General features: G+C 42.8%; 1 protein-coding gene across 1 annotated transcript; it reads left to right on the top strand.

The window, feature by feature from the left end:
* Nucleotides 1-5,621: 5,621 nt before the first annotated feature.
* LOC133346679 (aminopeptidase N-like) lies at nucleotides 5,622-27,469 on the top strand. Its single transcript, XM_061558467.1, has 20 exons — nucleotides 5,622-6,501; nucleotides 8,190-8,332; nucleotides 9,424-9,560; nucleotides 10,178-10,304; nucleotides 11,701-11,855; nucleotides 13,196-13,309; nucleotides 13,988-14,131; nucleotides 15,372-15,437; nucleotides 15,590-15,655; nucleotides 16,819-16,991; nucleotides 18,445-18,518; nucleotides 18,839-18,972; nucleotides 21,096-21,151; nucleotides 21,658-21,805; nucleotides 22,364-22,458; nucleotides 23,044-23,154; nucleotides 24,434-24,601; nucleotides 25,894-26,034; nucleotides 26,159-26,240; nucleotides 26,593-27,469. Exons 1-20 carry the CDS (start codon nucleotides 5,837-5,839, stop codon nucleotides 26,746-26,748), a joined length of 2,955 nt encoding a protein of 984 aa, XP_061414451.1. The 5' UTR covers nucleotides 5,622-5,836; the 3' UTR covers nucleotides 26,749-27,469.
* The last annotated feature ends 419 nt before the right edge of the window (nucleotides 27,470-27,888 follow it).

The following is a 27,888-nucleotide window of genomic DNA, read 5'->3' as shown; positions in this document are numbered from 1 at the left end:
TGTTGCAAAACTCTCTTCTCGTGTTGCAGCTGATCATTCCTTTTTTAAATGTACAGCCATTTTGAGAATCCACGTTTTTTTTACCATACTTCACCACACTGCTCAGTGTAGGTTTGTAAAGGGAACTGAGATAGTACAATGGAATTTGCTGTCTGGTCTCTGATGCCCATCACATCGCCCTGAAGCCTATAACACCTGCTAAGTTTGGTGGTCACCTATCCAAGCACTATCATCCGGCTCAATACTGCTTAGCTTCTAAGATCTGGCACATGCCAGGTGATTTGGTCATAGGCTTATGCTTCTCATAATCATCATTAGTGTTGCAATTACCTGAAGGCCTTGAACATTCCAAGAGGTTGCGCTTTATGAGGGGTACGGACTTGAGTAGGGTGTGGTGCGAGATAAACGTAATGACAGTACACTCCGTAAATCATCAACGTAGAGTGGCCATTAATCTTATGGTGCCTCGTTGTTGTAAAAGCGTTGAAAATGAGGCAATTGTACAGATAGAACAATGAGTTTGTGTGTCTAAGAACACAACCCTGCCAATTTATTTTTACTCATCGTTTTACCACGTGCGATTATCATGAAATAATCCACAAGATTTTGCCATTTTCCTGCCGGGACTTGTTTGTGTTTTCTTTAATTTTCTATTTCCCAGGTCTTCTTCGCAAAAGTGACATTTTGTCTCGGTGATCTGTCACCCCCGGAATGTTGATCATTGGCAACAGTGCAGGGATGACTTCATCCAGCAGTGGATTGAAAATGGCTGAAGATGACAATAATGATGATGACCTCTCACTTCAACTAAACTACAAAATTAAACTTTTTATTTTACCCGGTAAGGCCCACTGCGCGATGTGCCCTTTTTCACATCTGACCTGGCCACAATTTATTGCTCAAAAAAGTGGTTTAGCACGTGAAAATGTATAGCAGTCAAATACTCAAAACGTACGTTCATTCTGAATGTGGAGGGAAAAACCGTGAAGCCCCGGATAATTTTTCACGCGACCACGGGGAGAGAGAGAGAGACATACAAACTTCAAACATACAGCATTCATCAGGCTCGGGATTGAACCCACGACCTCCTGCACACCAGGCGAGGTAGTCAACATCTCGCCACCGCTGGCCAAATTAAAGCTAAATGCACACACACAAAATTGCCAAACAATTCTCACATGTTTACGTTTCCCTTCGCTGGTGCTGCCTGTTAAGGTCTGATCCTGTAAAGTGCATTTCTTTCTTAATATCTCGTGGATTATTTGAAGTAAACGAAAGAAAATGAAACAAGCGTTTCAATCTCATAATGTTGCGCGAGTGACCTCATAGGAATACTAAAATGCTGAAGAATTTAAAACAAAAATGGAATGACTACTGAAGCAGCTTCACACCTGCCAAGCCTTCTGGCCGGTGGCGGGTCAGGGCCTGTGTAACATTATCTTCCACAACTGAGGAACAGAAGTCCATGACAACTGAATTCGTGTCCTTTTTGTCTAGTTTTAATTCAAGCATCAAAATATGGGTATTTTTTCATTAATCTTCTTTTGCATGGCTTATGAATCGTAGCTGTTGTGGTTCGTGACTATCTTTAATAGCCAGTTTAAGCGTGGTATCATGATGTGCGCCATATAGGCTTACTGTACCATTTATGAGAAGAGGAATTGTCATGAATGGTTCACTGGTGTACGAATTGTGGTGCAATTCAAAAAGGATAAAAGTGCAGCCCTGCAATAGCTTGCTCAAGCTCCTGCTGGTGGAAGGGCCTCGACTGGAGCGAGCTCTCGCAGGCATTCCATCTGCTGTTCTATACACGACCTGCTTTGCTCATTGGCTGTGGTGTACCCATTTTACACTGCTAGGGTGGACAGAGGTGGGGAGAGGTTTTAAATATAAACTTGCCATTGTTTCAACTGCCATGCTAGAAGATTAAATAGAACCAGATACCTCTATATCGGGAGTCCAGTGTGCTGACCATTGCACCACATCAGATTAAGTGTACATTAGTATCATTAAAGTATCTCCTGGGATCGGTTAAGAAAGCCACACAAGGGAAATACACACTCAGGCTATCCAGTGTTATCGTATCGTGTGGACCCAGGTAACACTTTATCTTACTGCTGAAATAATCTTTATAGTACACTGCAATGTTTCAACACATACTGCGCACGGCTTATCTCGATGTTGCCGTTGACCACCTGCAAGAAATGAATGGGCAAGCCAGGTCAAAGAGTTCATGCACGCAACACTCGAGTAGGGTCCATGCGAGTGGCAGTTGAGTGGCTGTCAGAAAGTTGATTGGTAATTTTTTATGTATTTTGCCCCAAATCGTATCCGTAGAGTGATATCGGCATCATGTCACGAGACAGATACTCCACGATGAACTCCGACAGAGCAGCTCACCGACCCCGTGTCAGAGAACGGTCAGTGGAAGCATACATCACAGAACTACTTTTGGAAACCCTTCAAGTGACCTCTTAGTCACACTTGGGGTCAGCACTTTCCCACCCACTCTGTCACAGAGTTCGGAACTTCACATGGCAGTCAAACCATTATTTTCGATATAGAGCTGGAACTTAGGCAAAAATAAGTAAAATTCTCAATTCAATAATGGGTGTTTTATTAAATCAACTGGTCTGTATGCAGATGCAAGATATGTAACCAGTTAAACTAATATACAATCAGCCAACCAGATAGTTACACTTATGAAAATTACGATGTGGGTTTCGAGTCAAAGGGTACAGATCAATGCTCATGCACTCGTTACAAGGCACGTAAACATTTGTACGTTGATTCAAATACATTCCGTAATTTTTTGTCGAATCATCCACATACGAATCGATTCATTTCACTTCATATAAATGTCGCTTTCAGCCGATGACACGAGTTGAGACAACAACCAAGACAGTAACAAGACAGACAATACAAAGATCAAAAGAATGGAATCGTGAATCGAATTGTGATCCTGAACCATGACAATTCATCACATTTCTGGAGGAGAGAATCATTACAAGCCAACCGGTTACAGTCCACAGTCAGTTGTGGAAATTCCACATTCCTCTGGCAGAGTGAAGCACCGAAAATGACAACCACATCAACACACAAACTTAAGACAATTTTCAAAACAAGAGCGAAATCAAACTCCATTCCATTAGACCTTATGTTTCCACTATTTCTTCCGAGTAAAACTTTGTCTGTACCATGCTTATCAATTTCAATGACTTACTGCTGTCAACTTATATATTGCATAATATAATAATAAACTAGGTGAGGTGGTCAAAGGTAAAACATATATTGCACTATAGAAAGCATGTTTGGGGTTATGAATGTACCTTAAATAAGAAATAATATACATATTGCCCCTTGTGTACTTTGACACGTGTTATTTTTTTTAAATCAAATTATATCTGGAGACTTATCTCACTGTGCGATTGCACAAGAGAAAACAAGAAGTATGTTTTTTTTTCCCCACGGTACATAGGTAATGACTAAACCACACGAAATATGCCCAATCTGATCATATCTCGAAAGCTAAGAAGGCTTGAGCCTGGACAATTCTTGGATAATAGCCACCATGGACATTTATAGGTTGCAGAGCTCCAGAGTCAAGTCTGACTGTTGATGAGACACTGCACGCCGAAACAGGCAAATACTTCACTTGTATTTGAATCAATGCTGATAAAATTATGCGCTCCCAGAAATGCCTTGATGGGATGTGTCAAATATACTGTCATTCTTTTTATAGGGAGAGAGAAGCGTATTGTGTTTATTTATTATGTTACTCGCACATAAAATATACTTCTCTTGCAAGTGTTGCTCCCTGTTGATATTTACATCTTGCATAAATTACGAACATCCAGAGGACACTTGAGTGCATTTTACATATTCACTGCGAAGAGATTGGCCAACAGACCTTTGTATCAGACTATGCATTTGTGATCCTGTGCGATAGATAATTCATTATCTCTCTTTCGCAATCCTCACTTGCAAAACACTGATAAAGTTGTGTGACAATAATGTAGGATAAAATTTGCATGTATATAAAATTCTGGGTTTCTTCCACACAAGATTCAACGAACCCATCATGGGCGCCAGTATCGATTTTCATTAATCAAAACTAAATCAATAGCGCAGTTCAGTGACCTGTTGGGCAGCCTTCAACAGCTGCTGCTCCGCTAACACCTGGATCTCTGTTCGCTGCCCTCGAATCGAAAAGCCTTCGCCATTGCAGAATTCAGATATTGGCATTGTTCAAATTAGAAATCTGGTGTATTTTTTAACGTACTTAGCACCCTTCAAAACATCCGGATACAAACGTTTAGAGCCAAGTGCAAAAAAAAAACAAAAAGACGAACAAGTACAAGTCACCACCTACCCCTCACCCAAAAAAATATCTGCTACAAAGCAATGTTTGAGGATAGGTTTTCCCCTTTTTTCTGGCAACAAAACTGGTGTTAAGATGTTAAAACACCAAGGAATCATGCCTATATTAACCACAATACTTGTGGTCAGAATGCAAACAAAAAACATACTCTGATAACACTGGTAAAAAAAAAAAACTTTTTTTCCGGCCTGGACTTTTGCAGCTGTTTTAGACTAATTTCAGGGCGCTGATTCCAAATCTGATCTCATATGTGCTCTATCACATCTCATTTTTATGCTATCGGCAAACCACATTTTCATTGATTTTACCCGAAATTAACTCTGTCACTTATGATTGCAAGTTGTTGCGAGTCAGTGACTGCTTTAGTGTTAAAATATGGTGCTGTATTATTAGGATAGTGTGTTTATAATATAATTTTATGTAGATATCCACATTTATTTAATATTTTTCTTCCGCAGTTTTTATTGAAAATGCAATATTTGATATCTCAAAAACCTGATGTGATAGACAAAAACTGATGCCAGATTTGGAATCAGCACCCCAAAATTACTATAAACCCGTTGGAATATCTTATGCCAGAAAAAGTGTGTTGACCAGTGTAATATATGCATTGTCTTTGAAACTGATTGGACCACACCAGAGACAGCTTTCTTTTGTGCTTCGTCTCAAACGGTGTTAGACCAGAGGACGCCAAAAGGCGTGAAGCAATGTTTGGTAACCACTCCAGTGTTTAGTTTGTTGTACTTCCCCCACACCTCCGAAGTTCAACGTACATACACACATAGACTCACACAGAGACACATAGTTTGATATCCTTCCCGCAAAAATCTCCGTATAGCACGTATGGCGTGAAAGCAGTTCAACATACATACAAATATCACAAAAGAGACTCCTATAAAATCGACACTGCAACTGTAATAAAATATAGTACTCTTAACCACACTAAATGTATCCTAACATCAAAAGAAATATATAAAACACAAGATATGCCAGCAAGGGTCATCAACTCAAATGATATAACACTATTTTAAGTGTTTATTGCCAAAAGCCTTGACCCACAGCACACAGACCTGCACCTCCCCATCAAAAAAAAAATGTTAAACTCTTTTCATCTCAAAATGCGAATCGCCGACATTGGTGAGGACAATTTAGAGCCCGCGTTTGGTGAACCTATTGGCTGTTCTCGATACCCGAGTGGGTAATCATTAACCACGCTCGCGAGCAGACGTATCAATTGAAAAAGACGGGAACCTTGGTTGTCCTGGAGGTGACACCGGCACTCAGCTATTGGTGGTCACACCAGCAGCCGGCTCTTGACAGAACCCGTCTCTGCTCATATCCCATCGCCCCCCCCACCTTCTCGTGTGCTAACGGGTCCTCTTCCTCCCTCCCCGTGGAGTTTCTTCTAGATCTAAAGAATTTGGATTTCGTGCTCAAAAATTTATAAAAAAAAAAATGTCAGGCATCGCAATGAGCAAGTTGGTGGTGGCCTTGCTGGGGGTCCTCTTCGTGGGGATGCTCTCGGCCATCATCGCTCTGTCAGTAGTCTACTCCAACGAGGTGAACGCCAACAAAGAGCCAGCTGCCCCTGCGCCCACCGAGAAGACAACTCCGAAGCCCTCCGACATTACAACTGAGAAGCCAACTGCGAGACCTAGCGGCAAGCCAACAGCATCACCAAGCGAGAAGCCCACTCCAACTATGCGCCCCGGACCTTGGAACAACATTCGCCTCCCTAAGAACCTGGAGCCCATCAGCTACAAGGTGAAGCTCTGGCCAAAGCTAGAACCGGACCCCATCACCAAACTCTACACGTTCAGCGGCGACTCGACCGTCGAGTTCCGGTGTCTGGTCCCAACGGACTTCGTCATCATCCACAGCAACAAACTCAACTACACCGCAAAGGGCGGCCACTTGGCTCTTCTCAAAGACTCCTCGGGGAACGATGTGGAGGTGTCAAGCTCCTGGCTGGAGCCCAAGAACCAGTACCTGGTGCTGGAGCTGACGGCTCCGCTGCAGAAGGATGCGACCTACACGATGGTCACCGAGTTCGTGGGCGAGCTTGCCGATGACCTCGCGGGCTTCTACCGCAGCGAGTACACGGAGGGTGGAGTTAGAAAGTACGTGTGTGTGTGTGTACGTGTACGTGTGTGCGTGTACGTGTACGTGTGTGCGTGTGTGTGTACGTGTGTGCGTGTGTGTGTACGTGTGTGCGTACGTGTGTGCGTGTGTGTGTACGTGTGTGTGTGTGCGTGTGTGTGTGTACGTGTGTGCGTGTGTGTGCGTGTGTACGTGTGTGTGCATGTGTGTGTGTGTGCGTGTGTGTGTGTGTTCGTGTGTGTGTACGTGTGTGTGTGCGTGTGTGCGTGTGTGTGTGCGTGTGTGTGTACGTGTGTGTGCGTGTGTGTGTACGTGTGTGTGTACGTGTGCGTGTGTGTGCGGCCGGATATATACTCACAGGGAATGGAGGGGTGGAGGATATAGTCCCCGATAGGGGGTTCTAGCCCCCCTCAACATGGAAGACTGGGGGAGGGGGCGGTGATGCCAGAAACATAAAACACTTTAAGCCCCATTCAATTGTTTAGCTGCACACCCATTCAAAATCCTGTGCACAAGGAGCGAGAAGCAAATTAACACTAAGATGTGTTATTAGAATTTGACCACATTTTTGTTGGTTACTGGTACATCATTACACTCATGCAAACTAAAAAAGATTAGGTTAATAAATATTACGTACGAAAAAGCTAATAACATCGTCGACCAATGGACAAAAAACTTGATGAAGGAGCGGTTTAAAAAAACAACAAAGAATTATGTAATCAGAGGTGAGGATTCCAACTTGTAACCTTGGCGCAGTGAATGAAGGCAACTGGCACCCTCGGAGTCAGCCCCCCAACCCCACCCCACCCCATTTCCCGTGCACACCACCCAAGCACCTTCACATCACACTAACACGGGGAAACTACACTCGTACACATACGACACAACCCTCACGCATTCAAATAGCCACGAGACCCAGAAAGGGATCGTGAGATTATGAGACCGATCATATTCACCTCTGGCCATGCTGTAATTGTTCGCACCTGTAATTGACACACAGCCAAGTTGGTGGTCACTCGCCATCAGTGCAAGATGTTGAGCACTAAGGCTGCTTGGCACGTCGCTCCTGCGCGCCCTTACACCTGCATTGGTACGCACCGCATTTGTTTTTAAGTGTGCATGGGAACAATTATTACAGCCGATGGTTATATCAGTAAAGGTGGAACCAACTCGGAATGTTAGTGATGATATCAGCTCAATTTCCAGCAGTGTGATGGACTCGAGGATAGATGGCGACAGTGTGTAGAACCCTTCATCCAGCAGTAGATAGACAATGGCTAATTAGGGTTATAAAGACACTGCCACCACCGTCTCGGTGCTACATGTAGGCTACTGTTAATGTTCAGATTTTTTCTAGTCTCGAAAAGAGGTAGGACGTGGACAAAACGTACACACAGTCTACCATGGAAGCACACAATGAATCATAAAAGTTGCTTACTGTTTTATTTTTATTATTTTTTATTTCATATTTAACCTACGTGACTTTACCGAAAGAACTAAGATTATGAATCCTTGCAGTCACGAAAGCTTCAAATCTAGAAATATCAGTTGCTCTCCAAAAGTACGTCTCCGAGTACGATATTCAATGTTACTAATCCGTGCTGCGCGTTGTTTTGCCCGTTATTCTGCCCACTCCCATCACTGCCTCCATGCTGTTCCATCCTCACTGATGATATCGCACCACTACACTCTTCTTGCCCCTTCACAGGGTTGTGGCCACCACGCAGATGCAGCCCACGGACGCACGCAAGGCCTTCCCGTGCTTCGACGAGCCGGCCATGAAGGCTACGTTTGACGTGACGATTATTCACAAACCCGAGCACAAGGCCATATCAAACATGCCCATAATAGGTGAGAAACCCCACGATTACCATTTTTGTCATGCTCATCCAGTGGCCTTGCTATTGAGTGTGCAGGCGGTGAAACTGCACCAGGGGAAAAGTGCTAGGCTATGAAGAGGGAGGGATATTAAGGGGGCCCCATTTCATGTCTTGAACCAGGGCCCATTCCAACCCAGCAGCACGACCCTGTCCACCATTATCTTATTCACAAGTGAACCTAGTATGAACAAAGTGTGGCCATTGGATGTGCAGTGGACTTGGGCAATCCACCTTCATTTTCTGTCTTTATGTTCACAATGTAGACTTATTGCGGGAATGATAACAATCAACGGCGGGCCCGGCATCTGGCAAGGCTTTAAGTCTCAGCATGAAATTTCCATAACGAAGCATGATTCTCAAAAGCTTTTTCAATTGTGCACACACTTGAGAGGTCTGAGCCTAGAGGTTGTGGCAACGTAACCATTGAAGAATGCCAGTTAAAGGCTTACAATGTCACTTCCAGATCATTGCCTCATGTTGCCTGCAGATTCTGCTTTCAGTAGATCTGATTGGAAGTGAAAATGCTGTACTTTGTGCTTTTGTTCTAGACAGCAAAATTGGAATCTAGGTAAAAAACTGCTAACAATTATCACGACAAAATGAAATTGTTTCAATAATCGGAAAAGAGTTCCTGTAATCATGCACCAGTCACTGATGTATTTCCCCAGAGTCCACGAGAGCACTGGACCAATTTTAAAAGCTGTCCTGGACTCACAGTAACATTTTGAAAAGTTTAAACGAGTTCAGTTTAAATTTCGATTTAAAGCTTTCGTGACTGCAGGGATTCATCTTCTTGGTTCTTTCGGTAAAGTCACGTAAAAGGGAAATAATAAAATAATAAAACATTAAACATAATAAAATACAATTTTCACGACGTTTCGGCCACAACGCAAGCAGCCATCCTCAGGTGAAGAACAGGTCTGTCGGAAAGACAGCGTCAGACGCTGTCTTTCCGACAGACGAGTTCAGTTTAAGTTCACGGAGAAGCAGAGCTGGTTTATATCGGTGATGGTCCATCAATTGGCTTCCAACTTTGATGATGACACTATTATACATTTCCAGATGAAAAAAGCATCACAGTTGACACAATTATCTGGAGAGAAACCACGTTCAACACAACTCTCAAGATGTCCACCTACCTGCTGGCCTTCATCGTGTGCGAATTTACTTACATCGAGAAAATAGAAAACGGCACACAGGTGCGTATTGAACATTTCCTCGACTGCAATCACATACTCTATGGCTAAAACCCTGTCTATGGCTTGTCCCAAGATGCAGAAAAAAAACAGCGAGGCTTAGTTGCTGTGAGCTGGGTAAGTAAAGGGGTAGGAGCGAGAACATAATGCCCGTTGTCAAAATTCTTTCTCCATCACGTTCCTTGACCCCAACAGGAATTTCTAACTATCTATGCCTAACTAGATGGCTAGTGGACAACGGCACAAATAAAGATACACCTTTCTTTATCCCACAAAGGTCAAAGATCCAAAGCATAAAAACTATTCAGATTCTAACTAACATTGTCTAGGTACAAATCCCATTATGGGAGAAACAGCGTTTGTCTGCCACGTGTTTCATTAACCGCACACAAGATGAGATCAATCGAGGCAACATACGCACATGATCCTCTTGTGATAATGTATCACTCAGTCCACTGCCATGAGTTCCCACTGGATTCGCCAGACTTGCATTGGATGTTAACCTATAGCCTAAGGAGACAGCGGTGTCTCTCAACATCTACAAATTGTGCTTAGTCGATAAACGAGACACAAATCATTGGCTAACGTCACTCTTATCACGCGCGCGTGTGTGTGTGCAGATTCGCATCTGGGCACGGCCGCAGGCGGTGTACGATGGCCAAGCAGACTATGCCATCAATATCACTGGCAACATTCTCAACTTCTTTGCGGATTACTACAAAGTGGCCTACCCGCTTCCCAAGTCTGGTAGGCACCTAACTAACTACCCGCTTCCCAAGTCTGGTAGGCACCTAACTAACTGCCACAATGTGTGCGCACCAACTCAGGGTGCTTCTCAAACTCCAGTCCTCACGGACAACCATCGCCAGTGCTCCAATGGTGCAATGTATGCCGAGTGAGATTGATTGCCTGGTGGTGGTGTGTGACTTGGGGTAGGATTGTTGTGCGACTGTTGTACGAGTTGGGGTTGTCTTGTGCAGTATTTCACTGATGACCACATGGCTGTGCAGTCTATTTGCTGGCTACTGCTAATAAAACATACTATAAAATCACACACAGTATATAAATTAATTGCCCAGTGCTGGATAACGTTTAATGCATGACCAGACGTTGCATTGCCACACTAGGGCTTACCTTGTATGCAGTGCAGAAAGTTCCATTGGACTGTGCTACACACTACAACATCTGTGCTCCCCACATTCACCAAGGTGGACTGCCCAGTGTGGTGACATTTGGTACAAAGATAATCCCCACGACGTGCATCCAGGAGCTGACTGACCAAATTTGGGCAATGAGGCAACTCACCAGGCCAAAGCCAGGCAGTGGTGGTGCATGCCTATAATCCAGCACCGTGGAGGTGGGAGCTGGTGGCTTACACGGGTGTTGCAAAACTCCCTCGCCTGGCGTGCCGAGGTGCCATTACCCTGCCTTTCCTGCAAAAGGCGGTTCAGAAAAACGCAGAGGAATTTCAAATCCCTTCTGTGTGGGATAGAGTATTGCCCCCTCGCACGTGCGGGTTTTCACCGGGTGTTCTGGTTTCCTCCCACGTGTAACAACTTATTAATTGGATAAAAACATATTAATTGTATATGTAGAGGACAGCAGAGCTTGAGCGATTGTCGTTGGTTTATTTATTGTTCACCCAGGATAGGCCGTATTAGAAAAAAATTAAGCTTTTGTTCAAGGGTTACCCCAGGGAGTATAGGATTACAGAAAAAAATACACAATGCTATCGAAAATCTTAGTACAGAATGTAATTGAAAACTGAAAATATAACAGAAAACAAATGGAAACTTACTCTAATTTGATATTCAGCATTAGTCTTCTCGCATTCTTAAATGAAAACAAAACAACACTCATGGATATGCATTCTCCAGAACGAAAAAAATCACCACCAAAAAACCTCATTGCCTAGCTGCCTTCTAGCTCGCATGTGGTTCCACAGCAATTGTGAGAATCAATTCGCATGAACGACACTTTATAACACCAAATAAAACTTACAACTATTTTAACCATGATCGTATTCACGTCCCGAGTCTACGAATGCCGCACAGGACTGTTGTAAATTCACATCCTCTTCTGACGAGTTCTAACTCCTGCTTGCTCGGCGGCTCACAAATCTCGGCTGTCCATGCAACCTCAGACCAGATCGCACTGCCGGACTTTGCCGCCGGCGCGATGGAGAACTGGGGCCTGGTGACGTACCGCGAGACGGCGCTGCTGTACGACCCGGTGCAGTCGTCCAACGGCAACAAGGAGCGGGTGGCTTCGGTCGTGGCGCATGAGCTGGCACATCAGGTACTGTGGTGAACAACGCTGCTGTTCTTAGAGACTGCTGCTTCCAAATAGCTTTGTACATTTTCCGGCCCCGGCTAACATCAGTGGAGAGTGACGTCTGAATCAGTCCTGGACAGCCTAGCTTGCCTACCCCGCACTGACCCAGTATGAAGAATGGTCAAACCCCATGACAGACACAGCAAGGGGAGGCCTTCATCCAAGAGTGGATGGATAATGGGCTGTACTCTATAATACTATCCATAACTATAGGTGAAATCAAATGAACACAAATGGCAATAAAAATAAACGTGTACATAAATGTATCCTAACTCCGAGGGATATTTTTACCGCAACACGGGCGATGTGGTGCACAACGCTGCTGCTGCTGCTCTCAAAAAGAGACCGCTGCTTCCAAGCCAGCTTTCGTTCGTTTTCAGGCGAAGGCTAACATTAATGGAGAGTGACGTTTGAATTGGTCCTGGGCAGCCTGCCTTGGCAAAGCACGCTATTATGTATTTATTTGTGAATGGTCTTACCATTGTTCATCCAAGGGCGAACGGACAATGGGTTGTACATTAGAATACTATCCATAACTTTGACAGCAATTTTGACACAAACGGCAATACAAAGTAAAGTGCTACATAAATGTATTCTAATTTATTTGATTTAAAAAATGCACGTGAGTAGCTAAGAGTTAAGCTGTGGGGTTGCGGTGAAAAAGACACTGAGGCTCTTGAAATCTGTCAGAAATTGACATTTTTAGAAATGAAAATCCTTTGCTGTGCAACTATGTGCATAATGCACAACTGGAATAGATCATATAATTTGGGTCTTTCGGTAATGTAACGTAGATAGGAATATATCATGCTGCAGGCAAATTAAATATTTAAAGGGCTTCGACCACTCGAACAAACCTTTCTTGCTATCTTAACTCCCAGGTCATTAATTTCCCATTACACAGGTCATGGCAGAGGTTGATAGCTTTTAAAAAGCTTTCATTGACTCAGCAAAAAGCTGAGTTTAAACAAATTCAGTTCAATTGCACTTCGATGCTGAAGCAGGCGATTACAAAGATGTTGACCTTCAATCCTTATGTCTCATGGCAGCAGTGTTTGCAGACTTGAGGTCGTGATAACCCAGCTCATAGGTTGCGGACCAATAATCTTAAGTGCCCATCATCAAGCCTTCACAGGGGTGTACTCAACTTGGCACACTACGTATCATAATTGTATTCCCACCTCCATGCTTTTGGAACCGCACATTGACGGGCCCGACCTTTGGTGAAAGACATTCAACATACTGACATAAATAATATAGACTGTGATAACATGCATATGTTTTATGTTCACCGCTGAATGCAGTGGTTCGGCAATCTGGTCACGCTGAAATGGTGGAACGACCTCTGGCTCAACGAGGGCTTTGCCAGCTACGTGGAGTATCTGGGAGCAGACTATGCCGAGCCAACTTGGGAATTGGTAACTCACGATCTTGACAGTCTACTCACATCATCTATATTTATCTCCTTATTTTTGTTAATTTTCATGGAACGATTCATCTCTATTGCACACGCTAGATAATGGCCCATGGCATCTGAGTAATATTTAATTCATGATCATCAAATTTACATGTAAAATTTTCAGCGATGAAATCTTGCCAGATTAAGTGTAGAACCACAATTATTGTGCCGCTTTTTTGGGGGTCATTGGCTGAAACCATTAACTCACGACACTTCCGAATCCAGCGTAACCACAGGGAGCTGCCTGACTTTGAACCCACGATCTCAGCAATGCTCGCTCAATGATCTGAAATCTGACCTCTGATCCACCCAGCCACCTCATCAGCATTCCCTATTATTTGCATGAACGTATCATTTACTCAAGAGTTGAGTTTATCACTTGAAAATGCCAACATACCTCGAGTACGAGACATTTTTTGCAAATTATGAGAATGTGACAAGGAGCAAGCATATGTAGAGTAATTGTCTTTTGAAGTGCTTGTAAAATCTTGCGCAAGAGGTTGGGAAAAAACAGTGTTTACTCTGTCTTCTCTGATGGTCTGCCGCATGAGAAAAAAAATGAAAGGGAATAGAAACCTGCACAGTGTTTCCACTCAGAAATGACGAACAGCATTCGTTCCCCCTTTGCAACAAACAGAAAGATCTCTTCGTGATGTCGGAACTGCACCGCGTGTTTTCCATGGACAGCCTAGTCTCCTCTCACCCCCTATCTTCTGCTGAAGAAGACATCAACACACCGGGAGAAATCAATGAGCTTTTCGACTCCATCTCCTACAGCAAGGTAATGGAGCAGTCACACTCATCCATGCGTCCTTCTGATAACTGCAAAACAACTTCAAGACCTAAAGTGACGGCTGTTTTTGTACATCCTTACGTCGGCCCATGAGCACACCTCCGATTAGCGCGGTTGGCTACGTACGGCGCGAATGAAGTTCAACATACATACCACATGATGCATGGTACCAAGGTACCAATTATATGAATAATATTAATAATTAAATTAACTTTATGGCGGGACCTCGGGGTCCCATAAACCCCCGGCTCTCGCATAAACTGCGTTGCACCGCCATTTTATGTCTGTCGAAGTTGAACGACACGGCAATCTATTCCTCTCGACGAGCTCAACACGATGCGCTCATCAAAGTTTAAAAGTTTTGTTTCATCTGCGCATTCGTGCTCGCTGCTGCACTTGGACACGACACGACAACAGAATGATCCGCGCCAGGCGGGTCGCGGCGTTTGTGTGCGTGGTGGGACGGAGTCGCCAAAAATAAATTACGATTTTGACTTCTGTTTATTCGGGACCCCGGGGGTCCCGCCATAAGGTTCAAATACCTGTTAAAATCAAGTAATTACGCATGGTTATATTTGATACCTATCCTGGATATTACGCAAAAACTGCTTTGGTGATGGTGTCACCTAAACAACACTGCGGAGAGAGGCAAGGGGAGATATCAACTATCCTTTCCTCGTTCCTGCCTCAAGAACTTGCGTACAAAGTTCGGTGTTGTGAGGTGAAGAGGGCTAGGGGTTGAATAAGATGGGAGGGAACCTGATCTTGTCGACCTTCCATTGGTCAGATAACGTATGCACAATACCTTTTAATCACCGTGCGTATAAGTAGGGCTTTAACAATTTTTAATGCAATCAACTGTCATGATTTAGGGTTGAGTTTTTATTTTAAAATCAAATATTTTAATATCATTGTCGTGAATTTAGTGGTCTTAAGTGGCTGGAGAGAATATGTGACTTTATTACATACAGCAATTAAATCATATTGATTTTATGCAAGTATTATGAACTTAAGATAGAGTAATTGGTGAATGTATGCAACATGAATGTGTGGGCTTTTAAAGATTTAGATCAGTGGATATACCCAAATGTATTTAATTGTTCAGTGTTGTGTATATGCTTGAGATTATAATGTCTGGTGTTTTTTCAACCCTTTGAGCCTATGTGACAGACATCTCCCGTCCATTTGACCTGCTGCCTTGTTCTGTGTTTCTTCTTTCTAATTTCAGGGTGGATCTGTGCTCCGTATGTTGTCATCATTCCTCACTGAGCCTGTGTTTGTAGAAGGACTAAACGTAAGTCTATCATCAACAGCCAAAGGGTCCTTCAATTTCCGGACGATAATTCGTTCTTGAAAAGTTCAGCAACATTCGCATGACGTATGTGCATGTTCAATATGTGATGTCCACACCACGTGTTTATGGGTGCTTCGCATGTGTGCACGCAGACATACCTCCTGGCTCACCAGCTCAGCAATGCAGCGGTGGATGACCTGTGGGTTCACCAGCAGCAGGTAAAGAGTGACACTGGCACTGCGATGTGCACGCAAACCGCTATCCTCGACAGGCCCTACTGTCTGCAACAAAGTGAGAATAGCGTCCAAGAAGAGGCAGCCAAGCGGCCGTGGTATTGAACAACACTTTAAGTACTTTTTGGTTCTTTCGGTAAAGTCACGTAGGTAGAAAAAGAATAGATCACGATGTTACGATCGCAACGCAAGCAATCTTCATCAGGCTTGATGACAATTGCTTGCTTTGTGATCGAAACAATAGATCACGACAGTTCTAGGCCGATGAAGAATTCTTGCGTTGCGATCGAAACGTCGTGATCTATTATTTTTACTACCTACGTGACTTTACCGAAAGAACCAAAGAGTATGGATTCCTGCAGTCACAAGCATCGGCGCAGGTACAACACGTTAACATGTGTGACAGATAGCAATTTTGTGCGTAGTATTGAATAAGTACTAAATCATACTATAAGCATCTCTATAATTTGATCCATATTTTTCTTCTTGGTTCTTTCGGTAAAGTCACGTAGAAGGGAAATAATAAAATAATAAAAATAAAACATCATAAAATAATTCTCACGACGTTTCGGCCACAACGCAAGCAGCCGTCCTCAGGTGAAGACCAGGTCCCTTCTACGTGACTCTACCGAAAGAACCAAGAAGACGAATCCCTGCAGTAATGAAAGCTTTAAATCGAAAGGTGTAAGCCCAGTTGCTAAATGACTGCACACACAAAAAAACTATCACGTAAGATTTAGCTCTGCAATTAATGGACCATTTTATAGCTCTGAGAATCAGTTTTACCGTCGTGCTATGGACATTACTCCAAGTAGGAAGATGGGTAGGAGAGCGCTGCTACTTACTGTGTGGAACAGAGATCACTTGAAGGGATTGCAGAGGTCGCTCTCTGATGTCTGCTTCCATGATCCATTCTCTACAAGAGCAGGGGTTAACTTTACAAGTGTCGTGAGATCTGGTACAAAGAAGTTGATGAAGGTGAGGTGTGGTGGCATCAAAACATTATCCCAGACATTTCTCTTGGTCCTCAGTTTCATTGACTAGAATAGTAGCCCTCATTTCAACTTACTTCTCAATCGCAATGCACGCGAATGTGATTTATTTGACTGGATAGTTGGCCAACCGTAAATGTCCGATTGCCGGTGCAGGCGGTGGACAATAACAACGTGAATCTCCCAAAAACGGTGAAAGAGATCATGGACACATGGACGCTTCAGATGGGCTACCCTGTGATCAAGCTCGATACGAGCAACGGCAATGTCACCCAGAAGTACTTCCTGATCGACCCCGAAGCGGTCGCTGGGCGGCCATCGCCCTTCAAGTGAGTATCCCCCTGTACCTCCTGCTCACAGGATGAACACATTGTACAATTAACCTCAGACAACACCTGAGTCAGTTTGCACGAATCGGTGCTTGTCTTGCCCGTATTTTCTTAGCGCGCAACACTGAAACAGTACAGGTGTCCCTTGATTTACGGAAGGCATGCGTTCTTCAAAAAAACCGCGTAAAACTAAATTTTCTGAATCGGAATAAGCTTTTCTCATTAATTGAATACGAAAAATTAGGGACGTGTTTCAGACAGTCATTCCAACTCTACTCCTACATCTACAAATATACACCAATGTTACTTTTCACAATATAACAATTATAAAGAACAGAAAGATGAAAGCGATTGAACAATCATAAAACAAATCATTTTCTGGGAACTCACCTAAAGATCTGCATGTTGGAATGACTGGCAATGTGATGTGGAGGCGTTACTGTTGCCCTGTCGCGATATCGTGACGCTCTCGCAGATCGATGACGCAGCCTTCCGAGTGGTTCTTGCTTGGTCTCATGGCACGTGTCGTGTGAAACTTCGTGAACGTAGCAATTCGATTTCGTTAATGGAAAAGTGCCCATAATTTGTCAATTCTGTTCTTTGCGAAATTTTGTAAACTGAACGTTCGTAAATCGAGGAATACCTGTAGAGTATTCTGTGGATGGAGTTGGAGTGGTGGCACATGATGCTGTGAATACGAGCTACAACCGGAGTTCTGATTCCCTGCCATGGCTACGCTAAGGAGGAGATATATGAATCAGTCCTAAACCCCTCTGCCTCACCAACCCACACTGACCAGTGTGGTGAACTATGGTCAAACTACGTCCATGGCTGACAACTTTGGGAGGCCTTCATCCAGCAGTGGATTGACAAAGGGATACACATTCATAGACATCAAATATCCTTTTTAAATCCTTTATATTAAGTTCACTTGCTTGCTTGCTTGCGCGCTTACGACCGTGCAAATCTTTCGGTCGTTTTTTAACCCACTTCCCGTGATCCAATCGAGCTGACATTTTGCACACAGACACGAAAATAAATTGCAAAATGTTACACTTTTTAGGAAAAAATAAATTATATTTAATTACCAACTGCTTAATGGTGGCAGGCAATCATCTGACCCATAGGTGGCAGCCATCTCAAGCCAGAGGACGAGAGGACTCTAGCCGCCACGCATATAAAGGATTTATAGTGAAAAACTTTGTTTTTACGGGTTAATTTTTTCATCTTAATCCTCTGGTGTAAACCATCTTGTTTTAGGATGGTCCTAAGTTTCAAAATGTTAAATTTACCTTCAATGGGTATTTTGAAATGAAAAAAAAACTTCTCTAATTGGAGAAGTACATTAAATATATCACTGAGAATATATCCAGTATTAAGACATTTGAAAAAAGTAATGTTCTGCAACAACTGAATTGCGAGTAAAATATTATAACAACCAATGTTTCTACAGTTACCTGTGGAATGTGCCCATCACATGGAAGAAGGATGGACCCATTAGCACTGTGTGGTTACTGGGAGTTAAAGGTAAGCACTTGCCTATCATGTTTCGATTTTTTTGTCAATATTCTTTGACAGGGATTGAGTAATTAATAGTTTGTCAAATGCAAGTCATGCTAATTAAAAAAAAGTTCTGTAATTGCTTATCAAGTAACTATTACAATGTGTGAGCCAGTTCCACTTTCAACGTTTTAATGTTTGAAACATGTGTATGGAGAAACACTTGCTGCGCAGTCACTTTAATTTTCCCATTTAATCATTCAGTTGTGAACTGATCAAACTGCAAGCAGCAATATCTCTGTTACCCATGTCCTTATTGCAACTCATTGGTTCCTGCATGACGTCAGATGCTATCTTTCCCGACCTACAAAGTGCTGACAAATGGGTCCTGCTCAACATTGATGAAGTTGGATACTACCGCGTCAACTACGATGTTGCCAACTGGAATCGCTTGCTGAATCAGCTGCAAACTGACCTCGAAGTACGTGAATTAAACACAATAATAATAACACCTTCATTTTCTATATGGTCGTCATTCATGCCAACAGCATCCCACAACGATGTACATTAATTATATTTAAGGACCAAATCCCATACACAAAGTTGGTTACACATGGCGCAAAAGAAGCCCAAAACACACACCTACACACCAAGCAAATGATAACCCTCACTACCAAGCAAAATAAAAAATGAATAAACAAATTAAGAAATGGCACCAAAACAAAAAAGCACAAACAACAAAAAAGGTATAAAAATAAAGAAATTAGTCCATTAAGTCTCAACTTCACAGACCACAATCCCACCGTCCCAACCAAGCCAGGACACCTTTACAGGAGGGCGCGGTGGAGTGCCAAGATTTTACGACAAATATAGATCAAAACAGATTCAATGTATTTGTAGAAACATTTGACAATCCGCTGTTGGATGAACGCCTCCCGATGCTGTGCTGGTCATGAGAGTTATTTCACCATACTTCACCATGCTGGTCAGTGTGGTTTTGTGAAGGCAGGGAGAATAAACGTGGGAGCACAGAGTACAGTACACCAATGGATGTTACATCACTCTCCTCTGCTATCCAAAACGTAACCCTGCAGCAGCCTATAAGAAGCTTCTGTGCAAGGTGGTCACTATGCACAGAGATGCCGCATTACGTTTGATCTGGCCATCGGCATTATATCGGGTTATCTTTGTATCTATATATATGAAAGCAGTGGCGGCTCCTGCAAAATCTCTCAGGGGGGGCAAATGTCTGGATGATTGATAAGGATAAGGTCCACCCATGCAATGAATAAATTAACAGCTTAAGCATGTAAAGGCAACTTCACTTCTTTAATATTAATGAAAAATAAAATGACTCTTACAATACATCTTGTTTGTTTATATACTCACTATTAAAACAAACCACTCAAGTTTATTTTATTAAAGATTCCACTAGGTAGCGATAAATTATATTGTTGGATGAAACGTGCTTACGTATGATGACGTTAGCACGTATGATGACGTAAGCACGTTAGTGCATGCCCTCCCGGAAGCCATAGAGAATGCATGGGAGCGCCCGCCGTTCGAAAAAAAACATCTTTGAATGTAAGTCTATGGGGCCACTCGGGGCGATTCTCAGCCGGAGTGAAATCGCCCCAAAAGAGGCGGTACTCCACAGAACGTGACATGACGCTGATTGGACTATATCCAGAGGCTGACAGTGACGGCTAGCGTGACTGTGGTTGAATGACATTGGTGGTGCGTCGCCCAATCGCCCTAATGAAGAAACCGCCCCTGTATGAAAGGGAAATGTAGGAATATGTGTGTCTGTTCGAAATGTTTAGCATACTTCCCGACATGCAACAAACTTGAAATTTGGTATGTGGGTAGCTTCCAGACTGTACACAATGAAAAACGTATAAAAAAAGACTTTTGTATTTTAGGGGGGGGGGGGGGGGGCGCAATAATGGATATATTTTGCACGGCAAGTGAGCGGTGACGTCACATCTGTGATGTCACCCGCATTCGGCAGCGTCACGCGGTGTGCCTGCTGACGTCACGCACCCCCCCCAACCATCCGCGTAGGCCGTGTATTAATCCAAGACAAGAATCCAAGTCTCGGGCGAAGCCGGGTAGTAAAGCTCGTAGATTCATATCAATTATAGAGAAAACATATTCAAAGCTTCAACATATCTCCCAACAATCTCAATTCGTTAATTCTATCTGTTAACACGGTCCTCACACACAGCCAGTGTGCTTTACTTACAATATTCGATGATGCGTAAACAGATATAATTGGTATATTGTGGATGTTTTGACCGACGCAAGTGTTCTATGACAAGGAACAAAAATCCATTCGAGCTGTCAGGTGAATGTGGGAGTCGGACAATTATCCCACCTCGGCCAGTCCAACAGACAATTGTCTCCTTAACCAACCACGTGCTGCACGAGACCAGGGTCACTATGCTTCAGTGAGTGGGGTAGCTACACATGGATCATACAAAAGCCTATTGACAATGGTATATATAAAAAATGCAAAAATACAGAGGAATGGTCACGTTTATGAGGAACTCTTCTGAGCTGTACTTGACATTTCAAAACCAATTGCATTTGATTGTTTTCAGGATGATACCCGTGATCAACAGAGCACAAATCATCGACGATGCCTTCAACTTGGCCAGGTGAGAACAACAAGGTCACAGGAAGCCCAGCTGCAGCACATAAAGCTGCATCATAAACCTGTACATATTACTGTCAACGTTATCAGCCATAATCTATTCACTGCTGAATAAAGGCCTCCAAGATATTGCCATCTCTTATAACGAAGGATGGAGAGCTGTAGGCTTGGAACTGCACTTAGAGACAGAAACAGGGACACGTGCATGAGAGAACATATGCAAGTAGACATCATATTGACTTCATAAATGTAATTAGGCTTCGGCAGGACACTTTATTATGAGAAGGGAAGGTGGGCAACGGAAGAGACTGGTGACAGAATGGCAGCCAAAGAAGCGAAGAGTCCTGAGAGAAAGGCCCACTCAGAGATGGAGCGATGAGCTCAGCTCGTCAGATGGAGCAAAGGCCATGGATGTTCGATCCCCCCAAAAAAGCATAATTTTCAAACTACAAGCAAACCTAATCCAGAATATGATTTCATTGTCCTCTTCATCCTACCCACCCGCTGCAGGGCGAAACACATAGACGTGAAGCTGGCCCTGAACACCACACTCTACCTGGTCAATGAGCGCAAGTACCAGCCCTGGCAGGCGACCATCTCCAGCCTTTCCTACTTCAAGCAGATGCTTGACCGCTCTGCGGTATTCGGGAACATGCAGGTATAAACACACGCAAACATCTGTGATGCTGATGATGCAAGCATCGGCGCAGGATACAACACGTTAACATGTGTGACAGATAGCAATTTTGTACTGTAGTATTGAATAAGTACTAAATCATACTATAAGCATCTCGATAATTTGATCCATATTTTTCTTCTTGGTTCTTTCGGTAAAGTCACGTAGAAGGGAAATAATAAAATAATAAAAATAAAACATTATAAAATAATTCTCACGACGTTTCGGCCACAACGCAAGCAGGCGTCCTCAGGTGAAGAACAGGTCGGTCGGAAAGACAGCGTCTGAATGAACACCACCAGGCTTGGAAGCGTATATTTAAGCTGGGTTGGAGGGGGAAGAGCGCCTTGACAAAGGAATTAGTATTTCCCTTCTACGTGACTTTACCGAAAAAACCAAGAAGATGAATCCCTGCAGTCACGAAAGCTTCAAATCGAAAATTGATCCATATTTGTAAATTGTAACAGCCAGCCTATCCAGCTGTTTCTAAATGTGCGTTTGTAAGTCGACTTTGAATGTTGCGTCTCAATCCGTATGCAGAAATACATCCTGCAGCAAGTCATACCACTGTACAATTACTACGATAACCTTGTGGGCAGCAACTGGAACGATGTCCCACCAGGGCATGCCGACCAGTGAGTTGCAAACCTCTCAGCCATATTAGCAAACAATACACCCAAGCATGCAAGTCTGGCAGCAACATACAAAAAAGATACAACATTTGAATTATAAATACAGGTGTTAAGAATGTCAACTACAGGTGTTTATAACGCCTGTATTTATGCCAGACAATGCACATCCTTTTCTAATCATTCAATAACTTGATACTGGCAAAAGGGTCCCATAGAGATACAAACTTTGTTTGAAACATGAAAGTGAATATTAATTTACAGGTAGAACATGAATTTCTACCTGTGGTGTCAGATGTAGCGTATACTATTGCACTTGAGAGTTCGGCTCTCAAGATGGAAACAAGGTGACTCGACACTACTGATATATATTACAGGACTTATCTTCCAACATATGGGCGCTGTGATAATCGTTCCCCAATAACTTTGCTTTAAATACGTAAACAGTTTCACCTATAATTATAACCAATGTCAAAAGTTAGTTTGAACTGCCAAAAATGTATCTCTCTCGTTCATAATCGTAACTGGAAATGTCTGTGTGCAATGCTTGACCCGACATGCTTTTCACTTCCCGAAACAACTGACGTGCAGATATAACCAAGTCAACGCCATCTCGCTCGCGTGCTCCTACAACCATCTCCCCTGTGAGGTGAAGGCCTCCGCAATATATAAAGCTTGGATGGAAAATCCTGACAATTATATGTAAGCCATCCAACACTCACAGAGCTTTCTTTCTTTCTTTCTTATTTGTAATTGCAAACAAGTCCGATTGTATTTCATTTGTAAGTAAATTGCATGTTGTTTGTCACATTGTTTTTCTTCTTGGTTCTTTCGGTAAAGTCACGTAGAAGGGAAATAATAAAATAATAAAAATGAAACATCATTTATTATTATTCTTTTATGACTTTTTATTACTATTTTATTATTTCCCTTCTACGTAACTTTACCGAAAGAACCAAGAAGATGAATCCCTGCAGTCACGAAAGCTTTAAATCGACATTGTTTTTCATTAACACAACACGGACAAAGTGGGCTCATGAAACTTTCAAACGTAATTGAATGTGTTGAGAGCAGGAGGAGCTGGACATGAAACTGAAAGAGTAATTCTGGATATTACACAAACAATCTGGTGATATCACCCACCACTTAGTGATAAAATAAGGCCACAATGTTGGCATGGTCATTTTTTACATTTCGTGGCCAAGGTGTGGGAAAAATGGTCATGGAACAAAAGTCGGTGCCTCACCTCCATAAAAGAAGACTACAATATATAGTGTGTTTATACTTGTTTATAACAAAAGGACGGCTAAAATAACCAATAATAAGTTAAAAAATATGTGCGCCAAGTGACGAAATTCAGCCAAGTTTTTTGGCATATTGAATCGATTCGGATTGAAGAGGTTCAAATATAAATCAAAATATGGGTCACCCGGGTCAGTTAGAGAAAGCCATATTGCCCTCCCGCAAACGCTTTTTGTTCTGACAGCTACCGGTCGGCTTCCGTACTGACAATTGAAAACTCCCGAAGGCAAACGCACCTTGCAATTAATTACACAATGCATACATGCATGCGTGCATGTGTACTGCGTGTGCATGATTTTTCCTGACGCGTTCTCTTTTTAAATCCGTTATATTAAGTTCACTTGCTTGCTTGCTTGCGCGCTTACAACCGTGCAAATCTTTCGGTCGTTTTTTAACCCACTTCCCGTGATCCAATCGAGCTGACATTTTGCACACAGACTCGTTGTGCGTGACAATTTATTTTCTTGCAAAAAATTTCCTAAATTTTCCACTTTTTAGGAAAAAAAATTCATATTTAATTTAAAATACTAATGTGATGAAAATGAAACTCTTACTCAAGAAAAACAGAAATGAATAATAAAATAAAACCGATGCCACGCATGTAAAGGATTTATAGTGAAAAACTTTGTTTTTACGGGTTAATTTTTTCTGTTTGTGCCCACTCGGCCGCGGTGTGCAGTATCCACGCGAACCTCAAGTCGACGGTTTACTGCGTGGCGATTGCCGCGGGTGGGCAGGCGGAGTGGGACTTTGGTTGGAAGATGTTCAAGGAGACGTCGCTCGCCACGGAGGCCGATAAACTCCGGGATGCACTGGCTTGCAGCAAGCAGACCTGGATCCTGAACAGGTGCTGCCAACATACGCGTAGATTCTTCTGACGTCTCTCGGAATCGTTTAACACATTCCTGCGGAGGGAGCTGGTAGGAACGTTGGGTTGCTCGGTCAATGGCCAGGGTCAACGGCGGCGTGGTGTATTCCGCAAATATGCCCGACTGTGAGGGCGGGCACAAGCCGGCGTGAGTAGGTTAAACGTTGAGTTTTATAAGGGCACCACGGGGTGACCAGCCCCTCCCCACCCAGCCCCACCCTCCCCACCCTCCCCTCCCCACCCAGGCCCTCCATCCCCACCCAGCCCCTCCCTGCACGACGGACACAATAATCCCCTGTGGGCTGGTGTAACCAGGAGGTTCCTACCAGTATAACTCAGGAAGAGTCAACTAAAAGTGTCATGGCCCAACGCTGTTTTTTATGTCAAGACAGTGAAGACCAATTTAAAATTAATTTTGCCAGTAAGGGAACATTTTAGTGTGCAAGAAAAAAAAACAAAGAAAAAACATGCAATGACTTGTACTCTGGAAGTGATACAAGTTACAGTAAATTAACTAGTTCTTAAGACCATTGGAGCCTCATTTGCCAGTAGAAAAATATAATACTTTTACCCTTTTATCTGGCAACAACCAAGGACAGTGCATACATTATCAGAGCTATGTTTTTTGTTTGCATTCTGACTGCAGGTATTGTGATCTATGCAAACATGACTCCTTGTAAAAAAAGGTGTCAGTTTTGTTGCCAGATAGAAGGGTAAAACAACCAATTATCATAGTTCTTAAAATTGGAGAATTATAGCTATTGCTTGCTCGTCAAAATATCTTTTTTGACAATGGTCCTCATGTATTACCAAAGAGTGATACAATTCTTGGGCTAAAATTCGATCGCAGAAGCAGAGCTTATTAATACAGATGCAAGCATTTTATCCATTGTGGATATTTAATCAATAAAGTTAATTCAGGAGAAGTACACTTGTGTGCAGCAGTCAGTTGTGCAGATCATCAAATACGAGACACCTATTAGCAAGTGCAGTGTGGGTGTATGCAGAAAGTAGGAAGCTAACATCTGTTTTTACACATTTAGTTTTTGTTTAAATTCATGAAATATGATGTGCTTAGATTATACGATGCTTAGTTAGGGCAAGGTCTTCCAGGCAAAATGAACATGTTATATTCATGAACTCTACCCTGATTTAAAGTTAACAATAAATCCCGTAAATTAAAAATTAAACAAAATAACAGGAGTGATGGTGCGTACGTTTGAAAGTAAACTGCTACCTCATAGATCCTCGTCCTTTTGTGCACTGTGCAGGTATCTGGAGTACACCCTGGACCCCGCAATGATTCGGAAACAGGACGCAACCAATACCATTGTGAGGATTGCCAGCAATGTCGTCGGACAGTCTCTGGCTTGGGACTTCATCCGAGCCAACTGGGAGTACATCTTCACCGAGTAAGTTCAACTTAATGCGCACTGCATCCCACTTTAATTGCCAGACGGGTGTACGGAGATCAAGGCTCGTGTGCTCCTGCTTCACGTGTTGATGTGTGTACGCGTGTCCTCTGATTGGTCGCAGGTACGGAGGAGGCTCCTTTTCCTTTTCACGCCTCATTGAAGGAGTTACGGGACGATTCTCCACAGATTATGAGCTCAAGCAGGTGAGGAAAGCACACGTTAAGCCACAGTGACATGGACTCATGAAATACCCATCAATGTTATTCATTGCATGAGTGCACGCATATACTGTGCGTATGAGTGAGTACATACACGACATTTTTCCTACGTTAATTACAGTGTCAGAGTTAACGAGCGTGCAGGTGGTGCAATTGCACAGGGGTCCACGGGCCAAAAGGGAACCAGGTTCCAAGCTACAAAAGAGCAAAAAATGGATATGGGGCCCTATTTTATTCGTTGCACCAGGGTCCATGCCACCGCACAATACAACGCTTTTCGAGTCCCTAATTATCTCCGCCCGACTGAGCTCACCTCTCCCTTCTCGCCTCTCCTCAGCTCGAGCAGTTCAAGGCCGACAACCAGGAAGTCGGCTTCGGGTCCGGAACACGAGCGCTCGAGCAGGCCCTGGAGCGCACCAAGGTCAACATCAAGTGGCGTGCAGACAACGAGAAACGGATTGACGAATGGTTCATCGACAGCATCAGACCATAGGATGACACAAAAACATTTCACTCCCTGCAATGAGTTTCTATTCTGAGAAGAGAGAATTGCCTTTAAATGGCACTACTGGAAGCATGTGCTGTGATTAATTAATTGTTACAAAAATTTCCATCCGGTCTGTAACCTGTAATTGGGTGTAATCCATCACTTGTATATTATTTCGACTTAATATTTCTTTACTGCATCTTAAATGCGTTCAACTAAATATACAGGAGAACATCTTTTGTTGCATTTTACTTTGGCCAATGTTCAAGAACTACAAAAGTTACATGTCCGAACCTGTAAATCTAAATATAATTTTCAGACTTTCAGACTGCACGTGTGGAATGTTTGTATACTTTAGGTGGTGGTGAAGAAAGCATTTAGTTGTTTCATATAGAAGATCACTTTTGCACACGCAGTATAAGAAGTAAAGGTTTTCATTATGTTTCCAAAGCTTAATAAATATCATGTCTGATTGATTCATTGCATTACATTTATATAAATGTATTTTAAAATCTCAATGCGTTAATAGTAATTGTGGTTACTGTAATAAAGTAAGTTCATGACTTGGAGAATAACTTCGTTGTTTGATGAAAGTCAATGCATCTGAACTTGAAGACGGTTGTAATTTAAATGTATAATGTGAAAATGACAATTGTACAAATATCATGCTATATTTCTCAAAAAAGATGATTAGTATAAGGAAACAATACAATATATTTTAATTCTACTTGAAAATTTGTTTTGTCCTGTATACAAATTATTGGTGCCAATGGCCAAATGATCTGCAATGTGCCACATCTCATCAGACCTCAAGAGGCTAAGCAGTCAATGAGCCTGGATAGTGCTTGTAGAGGTGACCACAATGGTGTAACACGTAGGGTTTCGCGACAAATATCCATAATAGAGTTTTTTTGGGTTAGATCGCGTAAATATATAAATGTGTCGTTAAAACCCGCCACCACCCGACACACAAATACTAAGGGTTGTCGCAGATAATGTTGAAGTGGACTTCTCCACAAATCTGGCTGTCGCCTGATGAAGCTAGTTGTAATTACTGGCGAAACGTCGTACTCCGATTGTAAATGTTGTGGCTTGGCTCTCCAACACACCGGTTAGTGCTGTACTAGTGACGAATTGGCCAGGTTC

The sequence above is a fragment of the Lethenteron reissneri genome, chromosome 24, assembly GCF_015708825.2.
Source record: "Lethenteron reissneri isolate LAM-NWPU_2019-01 chromosome 24, ASM1570882v1, whole genome shotgun sequence".
In the NCBI taxonomy this organism is placed as follows: domain Eukaryota; kingdom Metazoa; phylum Chordata; class Hyperoartia; order Petromyzontiformes; family Petromyzontidae; genus Lethenteron; species Lethenteron reissneri.
The sequence above is the reverse complement of the archived record's forward strand: the minus strand, read 5'-3'. Positions and strand labels throughout refer to the sequence as shown.

What these genes read in the sequence shown, in the direction of transcription:
- LOC133346679 (XM_061558467.1), top strand. Translation starts at nt 5,837, where the DNA reads ATGTCAGGCATCGCAATGAGCAAGTTGGTGGTGGCCTTGCTGGGGGTC. An exon ending in AAATAGAAAACGGCACACAG is followed by an intron (nt 9,561 to 10,177) that starts GTGCGTATTGAA and finishes GTGTGTGTGCAG; the next exon opens with ATTCGCATCTGGGCACGGCC. An exon ending in CGGTATTCGGGAACATGCAG is followed by an intron (nt 21,806 to 22,363) that starts GTATAAACACAC and finishes ATCCGTATGCAG; the next exon opens with AAATACATCCTGCAGCAAGT.